Source organism: Ctenopharyngodon idella, chromosome 7 (genome assembly GCF_019924925.1).
Source record: "Ctenopharyngodon idella isolate HZGC_01 chromosome 7, HZGC01, whole genome shotgun sequence".
NCBI classification, from domain to species: domain Eukaryota; kingdom Metazoa; phylum Chordata; class Actinopteri; order Cypriniformes; family Xenocyprididae; genus Ctenopharyngodon; species Ctenopharyngodon idella.
In genome coordinates, this window is record NC_067226.1 from 5,269,323 (window position 1) to 5,295,258 (window position 25,936).

Here is a 25,936-nt window from a genome sequence, read left to right on the forward strand (position 1 = left end):
AGTTGGGAGCAGGATAAAATCTAACATATTTTTGGTGGAAGTGGGCGGGAGCAGTACATAATCTTGCTCTATATCAGAGCATCCCTACATACAAGCAAACAGTGATACCTGTTGTATTCAGACACAGGGCTCCAGTCTTTGGCATCTGGGAAGCAGAATTGTGGGATAGCCTTGAGTCTCTGTTCAGCTTCCCTCATCTGCTTGGTGAGTCTCTCTAACTGTGAGGGTCAGATGAAAAGACCTGGTTAGAAATCCACCTAATATATTTACACAGTCTCTTTATAGTATCCCTTTAGACCTTCATTACTATGTCAAGTATGTACAGAATATTTTTCTACCCCACAAGGGGTCAGTCCCCCACTCTTATCTCCACCCATGCCATCATCTGACCTCTGTTCTAGTTTAAGAGCACAATGACAGAGTTGACCCTCTGTTGGGCAGAGTGTCAACATACTTCAGCCTCCCAAGAGAACACAATCACTAAAGCAGATCTCAGCTAATTAAAAACCTATCTCTGTAACTAAACATGATTGCTATGGCAACGATTTCCTGCTTACGCCACTTATTGTCAATACATCCCAACGATAAGAGCTCAAAGCTTCTGTATTTTCAGCCCTGTTTCTAATGCATATGATGGCATACATAATTACCATTCAAAAGTTATTTAATAAAACTATTTAAATAATTGCTTTATATTTGAATATCTGGCAACACTTTACTTAAAGCCTTCATATATAATGCATTATAAATGATTTTTTTGTGGAAACTGATACATTTCTTTTTTCAGGATTCTTTGATAAAAGTATTAATGAATAAAAGCATTAATCTCTTTTTAAAAAAATCTTACTGACCCCAAAGTTTTGAACAGTAATATACAAATCTGTTATCAAATATACAAACAACTACATTCCACCATCTGAATAAAAAAACACTCAATATGAACGATATTCAGAAAGCAGTAAGGATTATATACAGTTATACATCAAGGCTTTTTCCAGAAACTGTTTAACAGCAACTCTGTGAGAACTGATCCTAAAGGAAGCCGATAAAAGGATCCTTAAACAAACACTGATGTATATCCCACTTCAGCTACAAGTCGGTAGGCATCAGATGTTGTGCAAATGTCAAACAAACATAGTATCTCCCCTGTTTTACAGAGAATATTCACCTTGGGGAATTGGTATGTGACTTCAGGAGTATAAGAGTTTTTGGTAGGCTTTTTCTTCAGAGAGACCACCACAAAGTACTCAAAGAGCTCCCTTTCCTGCCACTCGATCAACTGCAGCTCCAGCGTCCTGTAACTTGGTGCACTTCGCAGCATAGACTGCAGCTTCAGCAACCTCTGAGTGTGGGCTGTGTAAAAAATTCACATGATATCACAGGCAGCATATACAATGTGAAAGAACTGTGTTTGTATATTGTGTGTACATGGTTATTTTCAATAACATGTTCATGTAAAACAGAATTTACGCTTTTATCCTCAAACAACAGTCTGGTAATAAGATTTCTAATGTAACAGACCATGTGTGGAGCTCATTCTCATATAAAGCTCCTGTCCAGTGTTGGTATTGTTTACTAAAACTAAAACTAATAAAAATCATTATCGTTAATTGAAATAAAGTTGAAATCAAATATAACTATTATATTAAAAAACAAAACAAATAAAAATAATAAAAGCACATAAAGTCACTAAAAATTACAACTAAAAATAAAATGAAAACAAACAAAAAAAATAAAAAAATGAAAGCCAATTCAAAATATTAATAAATACTAGAATAGTATATAAAGAATAGTAAAATAACACTGCTCAGGTCTGACATTTACTTGTGACAAATCACAGGGTCATGTGATGTTGTTTGCTCGAATGACAGAGTCTCTGAGCAGCGCTCAACTCAAATACACTGCCCTCTCAGCCATATGTGCTGATCCCTCACCTTTGAACCTGTCATCAGAGTCGCTTTCACTCTCACTGTTGTCATCTACAAACAGAGAATAGGTCAGGTTGATGTCAAAGGGTCAACTGACAACCTTTTTTTTTCGGACTGGACATGAACAACTGGAGCACATTCTGAGAGATTACATCAAGGTAAAATCTTTACCTCTTAGAGACGCAGTTTCTATGTTTGAAAGTGAAAGCTTCTTTAGTCTCTTCTTGCCTCTTTTTGTACAGTAGATAGAGTTTATTCTTTGCACCACCTGAAAGGGGAAAAAATGCATTTTAACAAATTGAAAATGACTTTCAAACTGCCCCTTATGTACACATTTACCCTGGAATGTTATTAAGTTTTGGGGCTGCTGTGTCCAGATGGAAAAGTTATTGATTTTAGCTATCAGTGAGCTCCTAAAAGCCACTGGGACCACTCTATAGCAACTTGTAAAATGTCTGGAAAGGGAAAAACAGTGAAACTAAATCTTTCAGTCCTTCAGGGCATTTTTTTTTCCATTCTTGAGAGTGATATGTGAACTATGTTTTTTGCTTTTTTTGGACCCTGCAGCATGTAAACATTAAGGTTATGGGCATTACAATTGTGTGTGGTTGAAGGTGTTTTCCCTACAAAAACATCCAGGAGCAGTGGAAAATTAGCTGCAAGGCTGATGGATGTGTTGCACCTAGTTCTGATGAACCAACTTTAACTCCTAATGTTGGCAAAACTGTCAAAAACATAACGCTTAAAGTCTTTCACTCCTCCAGGTGTTACCATTCACAGCATACAAAGACTGCTACACAGACTGCTATTTGTGTATTCCCTATTTATTCCAGGCATATAGATCTGGAAATCCATTTCCCATTCACCTTAAAGAAGGGTTTCCCAAAACAGGTTTTTTGAGTTGATGAAAAACTAACAATTAAATAATAAAAACGTAAAATTGATATAAATCAAAAATCAAATAATTTCAAAATAAAACAATAAAAAAATATTTTATTTCTTTACTTGAATGTCACGTAACATTTACAGACAGAGAGCCATGAACAGGCGAATGTTTTGTTAAATTATTGATATATTACCTTAAAATCTCAGTTACTTCAAGTAAATATTTTATATCAAAGGGGTTTAGCTGACAAAAAAGTTTGCAAATCCCTGCCTTAAAGAAAAAAACAACAACAAAGCAATGTTCAACTGCTCATTTCACTCCATTCTACCCTCACTGTTTACCTTGGGGACTCGTTTCTGCCTGTGGGAGGCCAAGGTATCGGTGCCAGGGTTCAGGCTGTCATCTAATAGGCCACAGGGGGAGGAAGGCATGCCCAGCTGGGGTAGCAGCAGCATGTCATCATGACTGTGCCTCTTAGACAAGCGGGATGGGCGCTGGCTCTTCCTGTCAGCAGGGCCTGGCAGCCGCAGAGACTGACTACTCGGTTTAGAGGGCAGCTGGTGAGAGGAAAGTTGATAAGAAATTAATCTTTTAGCATAAATAAAAGGTGCAGACATATAAATTCAATATTTGTGCTCTTAAAAAGTGCATAAAAATACACTACAATATATTGCAAAGTACTATACTAAAGTTACTAACAATATGAGGAATTAATGCATTAATACAGAGCATTGATTTTATATAAAAATCATATTAACACAGCCGTTATTTTACACAGCCAAGGAAACTACCTGGGGAGATGTTATGGACTTCCTGTCCTGGGAGGTCCACATCCTGTTGAGTGAGTCCCGAGACCTCTCGGGTAACAGGCGGGAATTTCTGGCCAGACATCTCCTCACTGGATCTACATCCTCATATGGATTCTCTTTCTCTGTTTGTAGAAGAGGAGAGAGAGAGAGCACAACTCAGACTAAAACCAAACACCAGCTGCCCAGGAGCTGACTTAAAAGGTAGCGAGGTAACATGTCTTCTTAAGGAGTGAGTGGGAGAGAGGCAAAGTGATAGGGAAAGGGTGGGCAGAAGGTATGGAAGGCAGTGGAAGATGATAATGAAAAGAAGGAGCCGGAGGCACCCAACGGGGCAGCTATTGAGTGCTGGGAAAGGATTATTCATGGAAGTTTACTGCTGGCGTGCTTGAAACTCAAGTGCATCGTCTCAAAAAAAGTTTCTGTTGGACATAAGCCTTTGGACAGCACTCTGTCTCCTGAAATAAGGGCCAGTGATGAGTCAAGATAAGAGAATGCAGACAGTGCAGAACCCTAGTCTGACTCTGCACAGGACTCCATAATAACAAATAATATTAGAAATAATTTGAATCCAGCTTCTTCGACAAAACGTGTTGAGGATGATTTTTCTTTTTGCTAACATGTTTTCTCACGTAAAAGGGTGGATCACTCGCTCACCTAAGGATATAAATAAAGTTGTGCTTTCCCCTTTAAGAAACTTTGGCAGACTGATGGGCTGCGAGAAGCGAGGACGGGGTGACCTGAATACGGGCCGTAAGAGGTTTCCACTCTAATGTGGAGCACACTACCATCACATATACATACACTATCAATATTTTGGTGGAAACTGTGATATATTTCAAGATTCTTTGATGAATAGACAGAATATCATTTGAAATTGAAATCTTTTGTAATATTGTTCATGTCTGTACTCTCACTTTTGATTAATTTAATGCATCATTGCTGAATAAAGGTATTAATTTATTAGTACGAATTGGTTAGTTAACCAGATGTTATATAAGCAACACAGTTATATAATGAATATAATGAAATCCTCTAATTAGAATTATTCTTTCCATGTCACCAATTCCTGGCTGTCAAGACAGTGTAATGAAACCAAAGGTCTGAATGCTGTCAGTTTCAATATGATGTAATAGCAGTTGTGCACATCCCACACAAAAAAAGTACTTTTTTCTGTTGTTTTCTTATTGTAACAGACTGGCATATCACACATCTTTCTGCCCTGTTTCCCTCCACAAGATACACAACAGGCCATTTTACAGTAATATGCTAACCTAGAATATCTTATCTGTATAGTAATCATGCTGATTTCAGTTAGAAACCTGGATCTTGGCAGAGTATAACTTAAGGCTAAGATATGTAATACAGCTCCAGATGCCCTACAAAAGAAAGCAATCAGATCTGTTCAGTTCATGTAGCATCTTGTCAAAGAAAACATTACCCCTTCTGCAACCATTTTGTAATATGCCATACATATTAACACTTTCGCAAGAAAAAAATTACATGTCAAAAGTGCCACTAAGTGAACTTGACCATAATAATCAAAGCATAACTTCTTGTGAATAGCTTGAGAGAAGGCAAATAACTGCCATACATACAACAAACTACAGCCTGACCTCATGAGATGTACTGCTGAGATTTGCCCTAGTGCCATTAAGGCTGAGAGGCACAATGACAGGCCAGCAATTGCTCAGACTCCAAGTGCTCTGTGAGACTCCCAAACGAAGCAATGTAATGACAGCATGCTGGAGAAATGATATGCCTCCCTGACCACTCACATACAGGAGGGTACTAATCAACTTCTCTACTTACAGGAGCTCCACAAAACACGCAGACAAAAGGAGAGAGAGTGGGCACCCCTAACCAAAACATACTGTGCTTCTGTTTACACAATAGGATTTTCAAAGGAAAGGACGTTGAGTGCTTGATGAGTGACTGAGCAGTACACAATGTCAGTATCAGAGTACCAATAAAAGCAACACAGCAGACGCAACCATTTTATGACCATTTTGCGGTCTTCCCAAGAGCACCATGCAGTCATGTGAAATGAGGAACGGCCTTCACATGAAATGGCTTTGTGACGTGTAAACAAGCAGAAGACGCTTTTTGTATGAAAGAAAAAAACAGAAATGAATGAATTCTATAATAGTCAACATTTGAAGTGGATCAAAAAAGTTGTCCTAAGAACTAAGTTGTCCTAAGAAGAAGGTTTAAGGACAACTTTGATGAAAGGTTTTGATCCAATTCAAATGTTGACTACTGTAATTGAAAGCGACACTGACAATTTTTTCATTTTTAATACTGTAAAGCTGCTTGCTGTAAAGCAATATATTGTTTAAAGTGGTAAATAATTCAACTTAACTGAAGAGCTGTATTGCAGAGCTTGTGCAAACATATGCGATGATCAGATGCTTCCTTAACTGCTGTTTTCTCACCACTGTCATTTTTATTGTGTTTATTTTGTTAGAGAGGAAAACACGGAGTACATATTTACGACTACCACTTTGACGCTTCAAAAAGTTCATAAAGAGAGTGTAAAACTAATCCATATGAATTGAGTGGTCTAGTCCAAATTTTCTAAAGAGACTTGATCTCTTGTTCTTTCTTGTGTTGGACTAAAAAGAAGATATTTTGAAGAATGTTGGTAACCAGACAGTTGACGGTAGCCATTGACTTCCATAGTAGGAAAAAAATGGCTACGTCAACTGTCTGGTTACCAACATTCTTCAAAATATCTTCTTTTTCGTTCAATAGAAGAAAGAAACTCATACAGGTGTGGAACAACATAAGGGTGAGTAAATGATGACAGAATTTTCATTTTTGGGTGAACTATCCCTTTAAGGAATGAAGGAAGATGAATTAGGATGAATTAGCCTTTGTTGGAGACTGTATATCATTGTGACATGAAGCAATTTATCTCATTGTAAATATGACCCGGACATCTGGAGATATTTGGCCAATCCATTATTGCTATATTAATGTGCATTGCATATGGGGGATATGACATAACTGCCACCAGACCAAACAGGCACTGTGCCAAAATGCAAAGTGATCCCCAAAGGTTTAACCTAAGAGAATGTTGCAGGCTAACATATGTATATCATAAATAATGTTTACGTTTTTAACTTGGTGATATTTCAGTAGAAAACAGGGCTGAAACCTTGGGTTATTTGGTGACAGCCTGTGAAAACAGACTATCTGATGTGCTAACCACAGCCTAGCGCTTCTGGAGACCACCCTTAGATGCCTCTGTCAGACTCTGTTACACCAATCCCCAGCTCAGTGGTTAGAGCATAGAGCCACATAGAGGCCATATATTTCTCTGGAACTAATCAGCATTCGTAAAAATGTGCAACCACAATGCTTGATCCCACACCCGAGGTGTTCGCTAGAACAATGGAACCGTTGTCAGGGAGAAAAAGCTGAGAGTCACACACTTCTCAACCGCTAGAGACTCATGCACCGCCTGGACCCAGTGCCATCATCATTTCTAGAACAACATGAAGCAAAGGCTGTTTTTTTGGCTGTAGAACTGACAATATGACATTTAAACGTCAAGCCTACCAAACCACAAACTCCTTCAATTCGTTTGCCAACTGGGCACTTTTTCAACCAGACTCCTTTACAGCGCACCTGATGCCCTAGCCTCATCAGCAATAGCAAGATTTACTGTCTGGCCACAGGGCAAGACCCATGAACACTGTAACAATGTCAAGCCCCTCAGGGTCTGAGCATTAGTGCATACAGACTATTTCCTGCCAGGAAGGAATTTAGCACATAAAAATCAGCCAGCGCCACATGCCAGTACTTCATCACCTTCAGTAGACAAAAAAGGGAATTTAACCAGTGCTTGTATGAAGAGTACACAATCAGCAAACAATAAAACGGTATAAAATATATTATTGTTATATATTAAAAAGGTAATATACAGTCAAACAAAAAATTATTCAGACTTTCTTGATATTTTTTATATTTTTACTAGTGGGTGCAGGACACTATAGTTCATTTATGTAAGTGAGGATAGCAAAATAAAATAAACAGTGACATATTATACCCAAAAATTCTTCATACAGTGGACTACAAGTAAAATTGATAAAAACTTGGAACTAAAAATTATTCAGACACTTTGACAGTTTAACTCTGAGATCTTGTCATGTTTTATTACCATTTTTTTAAACTATAGTGAATAAACTGTATTAATGAATGAAATGTTCAAGGTGTCTGAATAAATTTTGGTTTGACTGTAATTAAAAAAAAATAATATAAAAGTTCAAATATATAATAAAGATATAATTTTTGAATTTAAAAAATGATAAATATGAAAGGAAAAATTATAATTTATGATATACAAAATTAATAATATTTAGTTATTTTATTGTTATAATTATTATATAAATTGTTTGAAATATATAAAATATAATATATATATATATATATATATATATAAATAAGCTATTATTTAAAATATAAAATTGTATATATAAAAGAAAGATAATATTTTTAATAATAACCTATAAAACTGATGTTATAAAAAATATAAATAAATGTTATATAATAAAAAATAAAAATATATTACATTTTATAAAATAATAACAGAATATATATATATATATATATATATATATATATATACACACACACGTTTATATACAATTTGTCAATATATCAATTATTTTAATTAAAAATAAAATTATGAATATAAAAGAAATACTTGTATACCATTATAAAATTAAATATCTCTAACTAATAAAAGGCTTTCCCAAGTCATTTTCATATTTATCAGTTACTACTTTAGCAAACAATCAAAAAGGGAGCAGGAAGGATCTATCACCAACTGTTGGCTGTTCTTACCCACTATGTCCTCATAGGCATTCTCCTCAAGCGTGCTCTTGGAACTGGGCCGACTGTGGTTCTCTGTGCCATTCTCTGTGGGTGAGGAGGGATATGACGAAGGCAGGCTGACAGCATCTTCTGACTCACACGATTCTCTAGAAACAAACAGAGATAAAGAAAAATCACAGCTTTGGACATGACTCTTAGTTAAGCAAACATCTTTCATTTGGACGATCACAATCAGGCAAGACCACCTGAGAAGACGAAAGTGTTCTCACTTATGAGGATCTTAAATGTGTCCAATCACTCAACAGTGCTTCTGGAAGACACCAATTAAGATGATAAGCAACAAGAGAGGATTAAACAACGTGCTTGAATGAATAACACTTATATAGTTCTCGCCTCTGATCTGACGGTAATTTCTTTTTTATGTAAAAGGAGCCAAAATGCATTTGCATGAAAATATACACACAATAACATGGTTAGAAAGCTAACCAAAAGTTGGAACCCCAAATTAGCACTTTGACATGACACAATCTAATTGCTTGCCTATAGACTCTAGACCAGCCACAGGAATGACAAACATGGGCTCAAGTGCAGAGCAGTAGAAATGCTCCAGCACATGAGGTTCTTCATCACGAGAACCTGGCAGCTCTCCATACCCAGTAACTGGGCTAAACAATCCATGTGCCAAAGATCAATCACAAGGCCATGAGGAATATGAGCTATAAACAACATGAGAGCCTTCAAAAAAGTCAAAAAACCAGCACCATGAAGCAGTGTTATATCAACTTAACAAGAAGAGATGAAGCAATGTCTCTGAGGTCTTTGAACCTCCAAAAACATTTTTCTTTTTCTTTATTTCACTGGTGGGTTTTCTAAAAATGAACTCAGAAGTGTTTTATGGAACTGTTGAAATTATTCTATTCAAGTCATGCTATTTTTGGACTTCTGAACTAAATTTGGAGAATTAAACATTAATAAGCATTGCCTATTTCAGCAGTATCCGTTTGAATCTCAAGGTGAAGAAAAAAGAAGGGAAAAAGATGCTGTGTGCCATACACAGAACAATTGTGTAACATTTGACATAGCAACAAATTCACCTAATATGGTAAAATTATGGAGCCCTGAGAAAACCAGCATCTCCATGTTGATCTCTGTTTGCCATCAAATGCCTGACAGGAACTTTCATTTTGCCTTCTTGATTTGAAACATAAGAATCTGTGAAACTGTAGAGGCCAATTCGCTGTGAGAGACTATGAAGTCAGAAACAAAAGCCAATAATTCAAAGTCCAGAGCTATATCAACAAAACAAATGCTTGGCCTGTGGTCCTTATCCTTTTCAACATTCTTGGGACAAGTTTTATACACTTCATTATCCAAGAAAAATAAATGATCTCTTGTTCGTGGGGGAACCGACTAAGTGGAAGTACACAAATTCAGTGCTTCTCAGTCATTTTCTGACATGTTTTTTCTATCTCCAAAACAAATCTGTCTGTCTAGTCTTTAGTTTGGACTTATTGGAGGTTTAAATCTAGATATTAGTGGGTCTGACACTTTTAAATATGAAAAATCTTAATAAAACAACAGTACTATGACAAGTACTACAACAATTTGAGAAATGTAGACAACAAAAAAGTTAAACCATTGAATGAAGAAATGAGCTGTGGTGTTTAAAATAATAGTTCACCTAAAAATGAAAATTCTGTCATTATTTACTCAAGTCTTTCAAAACCAGTAATTACTTTAGTCGATATTGACAGAAAATCTTCCCCTGCACAATAGCTCTAATATCTCATTCACATTCATACTGCACAAGAGCCAATGCTGTTTGTCAAAAATGGTGTAATACTTTTGAATAAGTAATCTGTTGACGTTCCCATGCAGTCAAGAATCCCTTAAAACTCATCTTTGATCACCAAAATGACATATTTAAACTTTTTTTTTCTGTTAAAATAATTTCTTCATGCCTTAAAATAGCTTAAATGTAACTCTACAACCTTGCTTCATTTCATATATGTGGATCCATGAATATGCCAATTAGTCTCCGCCTTTACTCAATCGCACAAGCTCAGAATACCTGACCACTTGGTCAACTGTAGTAAATGTTACATGATGGCAAGTGGAAATACTGGTTTAATTCAGCCATATATGTTTGAACCAGAAACTGATTCAGAAGAAGAAGAGGAAGAATGAATTATACAGGTTCGTTTACAAGTCGATGTATCAGAATGGTAATGTATTTCATGTATTGCTCTCTAACTCTGACACATAACGGTAATTGATATGATTAGCCTTTTGCTTGACAACGTTATCAAACAGCTAATAATGTGTTGCTGGTGTTATGTCACACAAACAACCACATTCTTGTTCGCCATCTCAGAGTTAGACAGCTGCCTTCGAAAAACAGTGTCCTTAGAAACGCTTTGTAAGTCAGCGAAGAGAGGCATATAGTTCATCATAACATCGTAAAATACATCATATATATAATTTACCCACTATATTGCTAAATGTACCCGATTTTTCATATCAACAGAAAAATATATCGGAATAACCTGGCTTCTCGAGACCCCCCCTGCTTCGCAGCATTATTAATGACAGGCTAAAGCCCGCCTCACACGTTGTCAATCAATCAGTCAATCAATCAATTTCAAACCGTGTTTTTTAGAACTGTCTTTGGTTCACTGCAGTTTTAAGGAGAAAATACTCATCAATGGTGTTGACTGATGAATTTGCACATGGTTTGTCTTAAAGCATATTAAAAACACCACAAAGATAGACATATAAACAACATATACAACTTGATTTTGACCACAGGGGGTCTTTAAATGAATGAATGCAAATATAAAATCTTCAGGCAGCATCCCTGAAATGCACAAATGCAAATGAGATGTGACAGCTGCGGGTTTTTGTGGAAAAACAATGCACAACAAACCGAAATATATGGTTGAAGACTTGGAATATAGCACACAAGTCATATGGAATATAGCACACACCACTTTAATTACTTTAATTTTTTTGTGTCCTTTTGAAGATTGATAGACTATGGTGACTGTATGCTTGCAATGTACGGAAAAGATCAACTTAAATATTCTCCTAAATTTTTTCTTGGTTGAAGAAACCTATTAAGCATCACAGCTAGTATCCCGACAGTTGTCAGTTTGATCCTTGTGAGGAGCAAGCCATGAGCCATCACCATTGTGCCCTTGAGCAAAACACTTATCCCCAACTTGCATTGTATATCTATTACATAATTCTTTCGTTAAATTAATCTTCGAAATAACTACATACTACTATACTGACAGGCATGCCATTCATACAATGTAGAAGAGAATCATGATTCTCACCTATCTTGAGTCTTCTTTGGCAAGCTTTCATCTATCTTGGAATTTCTCATTATAGCAGGTGCTGGTGTGGAAGGAAGTGGAGGCGGAGATTCAGTGGTTGGAGGTAGACCATTACCAGGCAACAAACCTTTGTGGTTTCGGTTGGCATCATACTCAAATGTTCGTTTGGGTTTGGGCAAAGGGTTCACTGTAATTCCTGAAGAGTCCTGTACCGTTGGGAGTTCTGGGCTCTCTGACCTGGTAGAGCTGATGCTGAACCTCTGCTTGAGCTTAGAGAGTCTGTCAGCTTCAGGTTCGGTGGCCACAGAGCAGATGCTGCTCCGCTTGCTGCCACAAGTGCTGTCCAAGTCCTCGGTCCCACTGAAAGTGAAAGACTTCTGTCTGGACTTGTCAAGGGCGTAGCAATTGCTAAGATACTGTGGTGGAGATGAAGAGGGACTTTCCTTTAATGCCTGTTCAATTTTTTGAATGCGGCTGAGCACGGCTGAAGTCTCCTTGCGTGCCAGCGTGCGGAGGAAAATCCCTGAGGACTCTGTCTTTGAAGGCCTTTTCTGGAACCTTACAGGAGCTTCTCGATCTGATACATGCTCATCTTCCTCAGTCTCAGGGTAGGAGCACTCGGAAAATGCCGTGCTCATCCTCCTCACACCCTTAAAGTCAAAGGTCTTCTCGCTGCAGGGTGAGGATAGCAGACTTGGGCAACCCTCGCTCCCACCTCCAGGCCTCTTCTCCAGGCAAAGGCTCATCCTAGGCAGAGCCGCCTTCCGACCCTCCCATTCCGAGATCTTTTTGCGTATGGCAACAGATGAGGCACAGGTCCCCGTACAACTAAGTGAGAGTGTGCGCTTGTGCCCAAGCTTGGTGGTAGGTCCTACTGAAAGAGTACTCCAGCTGAGGGGTCCAGTATTCAGTCCATCCCCCACCGGGGGGATCGGTTGTGGCTGGTTCTCCTTCTGATCCTGGTTATCGCTGCTTGGTGGCTTATGGATGGTGAGCGTCTTGTCCAGACAGCTAATGCTCCTAGATTTGGTGAACCTGCTTTGACATTCAAAGTCAGTGGAGAGAGAGGCACCACTTCTCAAGCTGGCAGTCTTACAGCTCCAGTTCTTTTGGGTCCAGAGTTTAGCGTCAGCTTTAGCGTACCTTCCCGACTGACTGCCGTCCTCACTGCCAGTGAGATGAGAACCTGGCTCTTTTCCAGTAGTAAGAATTGGAGGTGTGGACACAGATTGACACCTGAAACAAGAGTAAATCAGCAGAAAGAGTAAGAAACCCTCCAATAAAGCATGCTTGGCACAGAAGAGTGTTATATCCTCACAGACAGTTACTATGAATAAGAACACAAAAAAAGTTACTACAAAATGTGTTATAATCAGAACAAGTAACATAATACTGCATAGTAATGCAAAAGGAGAACTTTGAAACCGATTTCAGATAAAAGGAAATGTCAGTTATGTCTAATATTGGAAAGAACAACAACAATCTGACATAAATTTGGCAATCCAATGCAAACAGAATAACAAATCATTCCACACAATCATTTTGAAGAACATTTATATTGACCTCCCAAACAAAAAAACATTGAAACTTGAGGGATATAAATGAACTCACCCTCACTAACCCTCAGCATTTTTTCTTAGCTGTATGTCCTCTGTAGTAACTGTTTCTCTTTGCCTACATGTCAACCTCAGCTTCCTCATCATTCTCAGGCCTATTGTTCACTCAGCAAACAGACGCTGCTCACTGCTGAGCAATGAGATTAAAGACCCTGCTGACCTCATTTCAGTCTCCTCAGACACACAAACACTTTCTCATCCACCTCAAAATCTAATGCCGCTCATAAGCTTCCAGGAACTAGAATTTGACTTGGCCCACACCTCAGTGAAATTGAGGCAGGCAGATCTGATGTCACAGCAGTGGTTAGAATAACAAGTGGAAGCTGGGAGAAAGCCAAGAGTATGATCCAGGGTGCAGGTTGGGACAGATAAACCAAAAACCTCACCATAACGCCCTTCCCAAGAAAAAGAAATGCCAAGAAACGCCATGCCACCTGCAGCCTTGCTGGTGTTGCACGGAAATGAGTGTACAGTCAGTCCCCCACATTCACAAAATACATCACCACCAAATATTACAAGCAGACACATCACATCTGTATAAACTTGTTGCACAGAAACCTGTTGTTCCCAACTTTCACAAATCAAATAAATTTTACATACCAAACACAGTTTTGTTTTAAATGATCAAAAGGTTCACCCAACATAGGCATTAACTGTATAAAATTTTACTTTATCAAAAAATTAACCACTTTATTCTACATTACCATCTAAAGTAGAGAAAGCCAAATAGGATAAACAAGTATTTAACATAAATATAAAAACGTACACACTACTGTTCAAAAGTTCAAGGTCAGTAAGATTTTTTTTAAAGAAATTAACGTTTATTCAGCAAGGATGCATTAAATTGTTCTAAAGCGACAGTAAAGCACTTAACACGTTACAGAAAAAAGATCATTTCACATTAATGCTGTTCTTTTATCATAGCTTTCAAAAAAATATTAAGCAGCACATCTGTTTTCAATTATATTATGGTATCTTCAGCTGTATTGGTAACACTTTACAATAAGGTTCATTAGTTAAACATTAGTTGATGTATTAACTAACATGAACTAACCATGAGCAATACAGTTGTTACTATATTTACTAATCTTCGTTAACATTAGTTAATGAAAATACAGTTGTTTATTGTTTGTTCATGTTAGTTCACAGTGCATTAACTAATGTTAAGATTTTAATAATGTATTAGTAAATGTTGAAATTAACATTAACAAAGATTAATAAATGCTGTAGAAGTGCAGTTCATTATTAGTTAATGTTAACTAATGTAGTTAACTAATGAACCTTATTGTAAAGTGTTACCGCTATATTAAATCTTCAATCATTACTGGCAGATTTATTTACATAATGAACTTGTATATTTTTTAACTAAAATCAAAATCATGTACACAAAAGAACTGATTCAGAAGGGAATTAAAGAAACGGGTATTGTACGTCCTCTGAAGATAAAGGTCTTTGCATTAAATGGTGACAAGAAATTGTCATATTTGAGTATGACTAATAATGTGTTCTAAAAAAAGTGAAAGTGACATGTAAAGGCCAAGTATGGTAACCCATACTCGGAATTTGTCCTCTGCATTTAACCCATCCAAGTTAGTGCACACACATGAGTAGTGAACACACACACACACACACACACACACACACACAGTAAACTGTGGACACACACACCCAGAGCAGTGGGCAGTCATTTCTGCTGTGGCGCCGGGGAGCGATTGGGGGTTAGGTGCCTTGCTCAAGGACACCTCAGTCATTTCCTGCCGGTACTGAGAATCGAACCTTCAGGTTACCAGTCTGACTCTCTAACCATTAGGCCATGACTGCCTAAAGCTTTAGATTCAGCCTTTACAATAGATCCCCGGCTTAAGAAAAACATTCTAATCCTGGATAATCAAAGGATGGACAGATGCCAAATCTGTTAAAAGGAGATGGAGGATATTGTTTAGGAGGACAATCTTTGCATCAAGGCTGGTATTTATAGCACAAATAACTTTTAGAATCTTTGTTCAGATGTTTTTTATAGAATAACACTGCATATCTAAAAATACCTTCATGACTGCCTGGACCAAGACTCCAACAAAACATAAGTGAAACATAGGCTCATGTAAAAGCCTTTGCTCAAAGGAAAGCATCAGTTTGAGAATTCTTTCATTGAGTCCGCCATGAGTTTGTGCTTGTGGTCTGACGAGGTTCTCAGAGAGGCCGGACAGGGCCAGAAAAAAAACAAGGCCAGCTCTGGGGAAGCCAGCTGGTCTGGCCACACATGGACTGAGTGGGATGCCAGAGCTGGTTTGGCTCTTCCTGGCTCTTGAGGGCAATGTCAACCACAGGCCATTTCCTGTTGGAGAGCTGTGCCAGGATGGTGAAACTATGAGGTTCCAGGAACACACATCAAAAGAAATATGTCAAGCCAGATCCAGTGGGTTCTCCCCCACAAAAATGAGGATATTTCATCTGTGATTGAGTTATTTTTTCAGCTATTATCTTTGCTATAAAAAGGGCATATTCTCAGTGCAAGGCCTACCTACCGCCACCCTCATCTGACATAAATTTGCTTCTTCAGCATTCTCCTTTGCTTGAGATTTATAGCTGAAGCCGTAATATCTGGGAAGAGAGGCTAGCAGAAACTATGCCATCATTTTCCACCCACACTTCTTCGCATAATTCACAATTTCCTTTGGTAAATATCTCTGACATCAGAGAGTGTTCAGAGGTAATTATGAAAGTAACTCCTCTCACTCTTCAAAGACTGTTGGTTCTTCACTTGTTCTGATAGCAACTGCAAAGCTCCATAGTTAAGCAAAGGCCGCAAATACAACAAAGCCTCTTTTCTAATCAACTTCCTGGCTTTTACTCATAACAAGGATGTTTACTTTAGCTTTGTATACAACAGTTTGGCCTATGAAGCATTGATGGACTCATGTGTCTATTTCAGCAACTCAATTATGGATAAAAGTTTTGGTTATCTTAAGCAATCGTTGCCTATGAATATTTAGATGATTTACCATTTTTCTAAATATAAAACCAAACAATATATAAGGCTGTCAAATCTATCACATCTATGCATATACAAAATAAAATCTTAATATAGAGTGAATGTGAATTGCAGCAAAAACAATGGTCCAGATTTGTTTTCGATACATTGAAAATCCTCTAAGTGTTAATTAAAACCTGATTTTCCTCAGAACAGAGCTAAGAAAATGTTCAAGACCAAAAAGTGAAAATTTGTTTAAATAAAACTAGTATTAAGCCCTGTTCTCACCAAGAACGATAACTATATTAGTGTCCACACCACAATGGATGATAGCATTTTGTCCAATATAAGAGCACACTGCAGTTATGCAGTCTGTGCTTCAAATGGTCGAGCTCTTTAAATTCGGGTGGATTCTGATTGGCTGTCAATGTTTGTATTGTTTATCAGCTGGAGAAAAAATCATTCTGAAAGTGATTCCAACGATATGGTGTGGCCTTTGCTATTCTCATTAGAGCAATTCTTAAAACTTTATAGTTAAACTAGTATTAGTTTTCATCCTAGGTGTGAACGGGCCTTTAGGAAGTACTTCAACTTCATTTTGTGTTGCAGTTTTACCACAATGCTCACAATAGCTTTCTGTAAATAAGTGAAAAAGCACAAACAATGGACAAAGACTGCTGACTCATCATCGTGATTCTCACCTGTCTGAGTTTTCCTGTGGATCTTTAGCCGCTCCTGCTCTCGGTGCAGTTTTGGAGCTCTTGTTGGCAGTCATCTCCCTCTGACAACCCCCTCACCTGATTAAAAAAAAGTTACTAAGGTAAGAAAGCTGTATAATGACCTTTAAAGTAAATGTACTATGATTATACAAATACTGAATACTACTGTACTACAACCATTATCTTGACGATGACAAGATGTATTATATGCAGATGACAAAGACTATTTCAGCTTGATCTGGAAACATATTCAATGAACAATGTGGAGAGAATAAGCTATAAATAGTGGGAAACTATTCTTTCATGGCACATTTGAAATACTTTTCCCAAATTCAAAGATTAACCCATGGATTAACCCTGTCTGGCAAATATGAGTAAAAAAAACACAACAAATATGGACCTTGATCTCTACAAAAGTAAAGCAATAATATCCCTGTCATGTAAACAAATCCCTGACCCTCACAAAAAACCCAGACAGCCCCAGCATGTTTCAAGGGAAGAGTGGGTTTGTGTTTTTAGATGAAGGTAATAAATCCTGTTTAAGATACTGAGGTATAACATATCATACCACATATCATTCAAGGAAAGAAATACATGCCAGCTTAAAAGCAGATGTCTACATTCATAAAAAAAAATAAAAAAAGATTCTGCATTTACCCATGAAAATGTTACTGCCATGATCTCAGGGTGGTTGATGGGGCATTGCTATATTGTTGCTGAGGTGATCTAATTGATTTTTAGCACGTTGCTTTGCAGTTACTAGGGTATTATGGGTGGTTGCTTACTGGCCCAAAAAAACTGTACTTTAACATTTAGGATTTTCTGGTCTATTTTATTAACTGTCAGGTGAAAATCCTGAACTAGATCCCCTAGAAAAGTAAAAGCCAATATTGGTTTTAGGTTTTTTAAGGGTTTTCTTTCCGACCCCCAGGTTTGAGCAATAATAATAGTGATTCTTGCCAAGCACCACTAATAATAGCAACATTAAATTGTGAACTGATTTCTACAACCCCAGAATATGCAGTCTAAAGAACGGCAGCACTAAGACCCAAAGGTAATTACAGAGCAGGTTTACATGGCCTGTTAGTATAAGAGAGGTTCTAAAAAATCTGTTTGTAGAATCAGAGAGCCATGCCAAATGCCTTAAGTCTATGAAGCAATGATTGGAGTGTGTTTGTATTAACGTCTGTTTGAATAGAGTAGCCAAGATTAACAAAGCTGAGCTAGTCTCTTGGCTCATTAAATAGTGATTGCTTTTTCCCATGAACATTTGCACCTTAGGACTAAAACAAACCCTGTTTAATGACAGATATTAGTTTTATAAGCTGGGTCTGGGGTTGTGGTTTTGGGAGCTTTCAGCACACGGGGACTCAGGTTGGTTGTTGAGAGAAGGAAGGGGGCAGTTTTTCATTTTGCCAGTTGAAGCCATAACAACACTTGAAAAACTTTGAGTAAAAGAAACCAGATTTAAAAGGCCATGCTTTGTACAGCAAGTCCCTTAAATGATTTTGGATAAACAGATCCTCCTCACTTTATTTGGCTTAATGAGGTAGTCGGTGTTAACTGTGTAACACAGTGTTCGGCTGTACGCCGATTACATTACTTGGCGACCGTGGCAACACCCCCACTGTCGTTTTGCTTTTTTTATAGAAATAAAACTCATTTAGTTCAGTTGGACAACGGACGCTACAATTCTAAACTGAAAGTGTCTGAGAGCCGCAGCACAGTGCAGCAGGAGTCAGATTTCACTTATCATGTGATGAGAGTAAGGAGAGATGACTGACAAGACTATGGCGGAGAATTAGGTGCGCAACAGATCCAGTGCATCATTGACAAATATCTTATCCTGTAAAATGTGCGGTTAGTACCGCCGCGCCCATACACAGAGCACACGCAATTGCAAATTTAAAAGCAAAAGTGAGTTACCGGTGTTATCGGTAATGCCAGTGTTGCCGCAAGTTTATATACCTGTGGGAAAAATTCCTCACCATGACATCTTTAAGGAATATTCTGGACTAAAAACAAATTAAGCTCAAACGACAGAACTAATGGCATAATGTTGCTGATTATTACAAAAACTTCCACTTGTTCTCCTGTCCCTTAAAAAAAGCAAAAATCTGGGTTACAGTGAGGCACTAAACGTCAGATCCCTTAGTTTCAAACTTTTTGTCAAAAGATATAAAGTGTTAATATTATGTTAGTGTGCAAAAAAAGAAATTACTAACCTTTTGTGTTCTTTCCAATTCTACAACTTTTTTGCCATGACAACATGACAACTAAAACAATTTTACAGCTCACAGTTTTTAACAGAAGAATGAATGTTTTTATAAAAATTATAAATTGTAATAAAAAAAATTGTAATATAAAATTACTACTGCTTTTTAATCCTCCAAAAATTGGCCTCAAATTACTTCCATTGTAAGTGTAAGTCTTTTTTTGTTTTTTTAAGGAAACGAGGGACAAATTATCTATTGTGGTAATTAGGATTGTCACTAACAATTATTTTGGTAATCGAGTAATCGGTTGATTATTTTGATGATTGATCAAGTAATCGGATAATTTTTTTGTTGTGCTAATAAAAATAGACCTAAGTGAACAATAGCCTTAAAAGACTTAAAATACATATAAAATAACAATTAGGCAATAATAATTGGTTCAAATAAAGTATCAAAAGCAAGTAATCATATGTTTTTTTTTTTAACAACACTGTTAAAATATATAATGTAACATACATAATCAACTTGTAAATTATGTATTATAATGAATGCCTGCTTGCCCCAATTAAACACACCTGAACCAGCTAATCAAGGTCTTATAGGCATACTAGAAAATTCCAGGCAGGTGTGTTAAGGAAAGTTGGAGCTAATCTCTGCAGGACAGTGGCCCTCCAGGAGAGTTTGGACACCCCTGCTTTACAGCATGATTAAATCCTTGTTTAGTACTAGCCAAACAACATTTAATTCAAATGTCCACTTAATCTTTTATATTTGGTCACTTCTTTATGATAGAAATGATAGAGCCACTGCAATTTCTTTAACAATAACGTGGACATCAAAACATGCAAATTCAGAGCAAGGGTTTAAACTTTTATTTTGAAATTGCAATGAACAACAAATAAAATACAGAAAAAATAGAAAAATATTGATGTATTCTCCTGTGTTGGCGTCGGTTTATAAATGATTTACGTTACAAATCTGGTGAAATGGCACATGTTGTGTTCCCAGATGAATGTTATAAACAATCCAAACTCAGTATATGCAGAGATGGAGTTTGTTAACCGAGATGCTGAGATGCGCTCCACGCACGTAAATGATAACAGTGCAACACTTCTCTATGAAGCACAAAGTGTGTCAGACTATATGCGTTCCCAAATGCACGTTATTGGAAACCCAAACAGAGACGGGGTAACTAAATCATAGCATTTGTGATTTCAAAATAGCACTATGCTATATTAGGTTTTTAAATGGTTTTAATACATTGTGCATCCTTAGAGAATATGGTCTAATAATGCGGTTCATGGGTTCTCGTCCATGGAATGCACCACTTATGGTATTTTTCCGGTTAATTGACAGATAAATTGCAATCAATGCTTTTTTTATTTTTTGAGCACTCAAATTTATTCAAGGAATCATGACAGCTCTAGTAATCTACAAATACTTAAAGTTGCAATGTTACGGAAGTAGCAACAAATATTTTCTTTCATGTTGTGACGTACACCTGAGTAAAATGGATTATCGAAAAGAAATAAATTTAGGACGGAGTCTTGGTTCATTGTTGATTGGATAGAGGGAGATCTAAATGTTGTAAGAAAGACGCTGGGTTTAAGGACTAAATGACTGAAGAAGTCCTAAATATGGCTGAAGAATTTCCTTTTAATGTCAACTTTAACTTGCATTAAATCCAGAGTTTCCTGTTAACATAACTATGATCTCAGATGTTCTCCTCACCACAATCACAAGCTTTTCACACCAACAAAACCACTGCAAACTGTCTTCACACCAAGAGACATCTTAACTAGCCACCCCTCACAACCTCAGCACCATGTGCATACCACTTGCCACTTCCTCCCATCAAATTAGAGGGCCTCATCAGAGACCAAAGTGGGAAAAAATTATCTTCCACACGCAGAAGGAACACCTCCCGTCTTGGCATGCGTTCACTCGTCCTGCTGCGTATGGTTTATAAGGAGGTCAATATTACAAGCAGTCAAATACAGAGGGGGCTGGGTGTAACTGGGTGCACTGGGGGCTTGTTTACAGGAAGTTGTTGTATGCAGTAGTCATCCAACCAGCAGCAGAACTAAAAGCCCAACAGAGACAGATGAGAGGAGAGACAGCATTCCTTCTGTCAGCCATTTCCTGTTTCGGAGGACTGCAAAGAACATGCATCTTCATTTTCAATCTAACTAGAGGGCCCTCTAACCGCTCATATTCAGACTTCTGTAGTTTATTTTCAACCTTGATGAATTATTGATAATATTTTGATGTCTTTTGCTTTAATACCAGGCAGTAAACAATATTGTACATACAGTGACATTCAAAAGTTTGGGGTCAGTAAATATTTTTTAAGAAATTAATAATTTTATTCAACAAGGACAGTAAAGTGACAGTAAAGACATTTATAATGTTACGAAAAATAAATGCTGTTCTTTTGAACTTTCTATTCATTAAAAAAAATCCTGAAAAAATTAATCACTGTTTTTATAAAAAATCTTACTGACCCCAAACTTTTGAATGGTAGCACAGATTGCAGTGGCAAAGATTTTGAAGGGTTATTTCACCCAAAAATGAAAATTCTGTCATTAAATACTTGCCCTCATGTCATACCAAACCCGTAATGCCAAGTTTACACTACAGGATTTTAAGCCCGATTTAAGCCCGATTTCCAAGTTAACGAGCTCGCCGACAGGTCTGGCTGTGATCGGGGGAAAATCAGCAAGTGATCGGTGCTCGCCAATCTTTATGTGTGAACTACCCAACGACGCATCAAAGACGCTCGCTAACGCGTCACCAACACCTCGCAGATGCCAGACAAATATCTAGCATGCTAAATATCTGGAGCTGTTGGCCGACTCGATATCCTGTGGTGTCACATTTCGCTACGCAACAGCCAATGAAATATACACTGATGTCTATGGAAGCAGCAATAACAATCCATTCAAATATAATTTGCAGACGTTTATTCATATCAGATACACATTGTGTAAGTAACTATAAAGCTCACTCACTCTATTGTTCTCCCAGTTCACCGGCCACATGTATTTCAGGACAAATGGATGAATTCACGTTATATATTAAGATCAAGGTCATTACATAGGTTTTTAAATGACAAAACACTCACTTGCACATATTTAAGAATCGGAATATCAGATAGTTGATGACATGGTGAGAAAAGCAATACATCTGTCATACAGTGTGGCCGGCTGGCCATGGTGTCACGTGACATGCATGACGCGTCGTCATGGAGACAATAAAGGAAACGTTCTAAAATAACTCTAGGAGGTCAGCCAGAATGTTTTAAACTTTTAATATAATGTTATTTTAATTTTAATTTAATTCAAAATGTAATCTAATTTCTTCCCAATGTCCATTTTCAAATAAAGTCGTTGGGTGACAGAGTTGTTGTCAGCTCGTGTAGTGTGTAACCTTGTTGCGGATCATTTATGTAGTGTCACGTAGAGTAAACACCACAAAGACTTAAAGACTCCACAGCAAGTCACATAGTCTGAACAGCACAGCAATCTGCCAACGTTTAAAGTCCTGTTGTGTAAACTTGGCATAAGACCTTCGTTCATCTTCGGAACACAAACTAAGATATTTTTGATGAAATCCGTGAGCTTTCTGGCCTCCGATAGACTGCAACACAATTACCACTTTCAAGGGCCAGAAAGGTAGTAAAGACATTGTTAAAATAGTCCATGTGTCTACAGTGGTTCAAACTTAATGTTATGAAGTGACAAGAACACTTTTTTTGCGCAAAAAAAACAAACGAAAATAATGACTTTATTCAACAATTTCTTTTCTTCCATGTCAGTCTCCTACACTGATCACGTAGTAAACACAGTGCAGCGCTTTCAGGTTCTACGTCAGAACGCCGGCTCATAATTTATTTATTTATTTATTTCATTATTTTTATTTATTTGAATAAAGTCATTATTTTTGTTTGTTTTTTGCGCACAAAAAGTATTCTTGTCACTTCATAACATTAAGTTTGAACCACTGTAGTCACATGGACTATTTTACCAATGTCTTTACTACCTTTCTGGGCCATGAATGTGGTAATTGTGTTGCAGTCTATCTTAATTTGTAGTCAGAAGATGAACGAAGAAGGTCTTACGGGTTTGGAACGACATGAGGGTGAGTTATTAATGACAAAATTTTTAACTAACTAACCCTTTAACATGGTTCACACAAATAAAATAATCTCTCTTGTTAGTTAAAATGTCTGATGGTCATTATTTCAGTTAGTTATATTTGATTCACAGCTTGTGTGCAACAAGACCAGCTTCCCTGAAGTTACTTACAACTTACTATACAGTGATTAGCATAGAATATTTTGAGCTGTAAACTTTATTTTTTACAAAAATAACTCTAGCTGCAAGCAAAAGATAAAATTATGACCAAACATGACTGAAAATGAAAATATTTTCTTTTCTATGACATGGGAGGCACAATTTTTCCGGAACCTCTTTTTTTCTAACCAGACTGAATATTTTTACTGAGCTGTTGAAAGGTGAACAGCTGTAAAAATAAAGCATGCTGAACATGGAAATATATCACACTATCGAAGCATCACTATCATTGAGACTGCAGAGCAGACTCAGCTTGACTTCATTTACAAACTTCTTCCAAAAAACACAACACAAAAATTCAGTACTTAAAATTACTAAAAGATACTAAAAGGTTTTGGATACAGAATTGCAGAAAAGTAAAAGTAATTTCTTCATAGAACGAGTTATGACTTGCAAATTGACTGAGAAGTATAACCTGCTTATGTCAAGAAATATTGGAAGGGGGAAAAAAGACCTGCTGAGTGTGACTGACAATCTGCTTATTGAAGATGCTGTTCCACATCAGTCTGCTCTGCATGGATGACTGCAAAGAAGCAGGATTTGTTCCAACAATGCATCACTAAAACATTAAATGTAATTACCGAAGCCATGAACTCATAATGCCTGCATACAAGTTTTACAACATATTGATTTCACAGGAAACAACGGTCATATTTATTTTAGCTTGCTCACTAAAAACTGACATCATTAAGCATTCATCATTATGATTCATTACTCCAGTTTCCATGTTTAATATGCTCAGCGACCATGTGACTCTTTCATCTGCAAAGTGGCACCATTTCAGTGAGAAACAATCATCTCTTTCTCTCAGATATTGATCTACAACAGGAAGAGCAAGAGCTGCTCCCATTTCTCTGAAAAACAGCCAGAAAACCACATAACCTTAAGAATTCATACTGAATATAGTATAAAAGACAATAAATGCTTTATGTTTATTTAGACTTGGATGAAAATAAAATCCTTGGAATCATAGTTCTTGGTTTATCATGTCTGCCAAAGATTCAATAGATAGAATAACATTTACATAGACTTTAGTAGAGTCTGAAGGCCTAAAATCTGTAAGAACTTTTGCATTTTCAAGAGTTTATGTACTGCACTGGTCAACCAGTAGTGCAGATGTTAAAAAAAGCAAGACTACTAGGGATGCTCATAATTACCTGGTTAAAAGTTAACCGACGGTAAGAATTTGGACCGATTAATACTATCAGTTAAACGGTTTAAATAGTAATTTAAATCATTTTAAAGTAATTTTTCAAGATATTTTAAAATATCTGCTGCATGGTTAAAAAAAATAATGCTACATTGCGTTTGAGAGAAAAAAACAGATAAGTCACCTATAAGTCGCATTTTATGATTACATACAGAAATAAAGTAAAATACTGGTAAATAAAGCGAAATGTTTACAAACATTATAAACACTTGGTTCCAAACATGGAACTAAACATTCCACAACAAATCCTTTCAATTTAACTATATTCAGAACAGAACAAGATGATAAGTAGATATATAAATGTCAAGCCAAAACAAATTAATTTAAAGAGAAACTGAAACAGAAACTAGCGTTGGGCTCACGTTAGTTTCAGCTTAACTGGAAACACTTCAGAATTTTCAAAACCGTCCTCTGATTGGTTGAATTCTACAGGATGTCCGGGAGACATGTGTTTGTGTTCTTTAACTGTCAGCCAAACAAAGATGCCGAGACGCCAAACCCTCTAATGGAAGAAGAACGCCATAGTGTTTACAACTGTGACAATTGCTTATCAGGATCAACTAAACACTGCATTTTTAAAAGAATGTGTATGTAAAGTTCGCGGCATAGACTCATTAAAATACATCCAAGAGTTTTTCACAATGTTCTGTTAATGTAGGGACATCAACATTACATTTTCATACCCCTAAACATGGCGCGGAACAAAACAAACTGTGATTGGCTGCTTTACACGTCTGCCGTCAGACATGTAACTAGGCTTTTCTTTAACGAGACTAGGCTTTTCTTTCATTTTGTTAAACTGTTAATTATTTAAGTGAAATATATTTCACATATAGGACTTTTTATATATAAATATATAAGGAATAAATAATCAAACTTTATAACCTGTAAGTTGATGAAAACATGTATCTTCTCTGTGATGAACTGTAACAAATCTAAACAAGGATCTCAACTGTTTGCGATTGTGGTTGCTGAACAGATACACTTGCACGGCACTCTGTGTCACAATACAAAGTCCTTTTTATTGTTGTTTTAACAGGAAAAACATT

The 25,936-nt window shown here is 36.9% G+C and overlaps 1 protein-coding gene across 4 annotated transcripts in view; it reads right to left on the bottom strand.

The window, feature by feature from the left end:
• dennd2b (DENN domain containing 2B) overlaps window positions 1-25,936 on the bottom strand; it is a 61,803-nt gene that overhangs the window by 22,538 nt on the left and 13,329 nt on the right. For 2 of the 4 annotated variants that reach the window (XM_051899022.1, XM_051899021.1), the window contains exons 2-10: window positions 17,089-17,184; window positions 11,801-13,036; window positions 8,472-8,608; window positions 3,606-3,745; window positions 3,156-3,371; window positions 2,100-2,196; window positions 1,935-1,979; window positions 1,169-1,353; window positions 109-218 (exon numbers count right to left, since the gene is read on the bottom strand). In XM_051899022.1, the coding sequence (XP_051754982.1) occupies window positions 109-218; window positions 1,169-1,353; window positions 1,935-1,979; window positions 2,100-2,196; window positions 3,156-3,371; window positions 3,606-3,745; window positions 8,472-8,608; window positions 11,801-13,036; window positions 17,089-17,162 (2,240 nt within the window). In that variant the 5' untranslated portion in view covers window positions 17,163-17,184. The remainder of the gene's footprint in view (window positions 1-108; window positions 219-1,168; window positions 1,354-1,934; window positions 1,980-2,099; window positions 2,197-3,155; window positions 3,372-3,605; window positions 3,746-8,471; window positions 8,609-11,800; window positions 13,037-17,088; window positions 17,185-25,936) is intronic. The other 2 variants (XM_051899025.1, XM_051899024.1) reach the window with 1 other exon arrangement.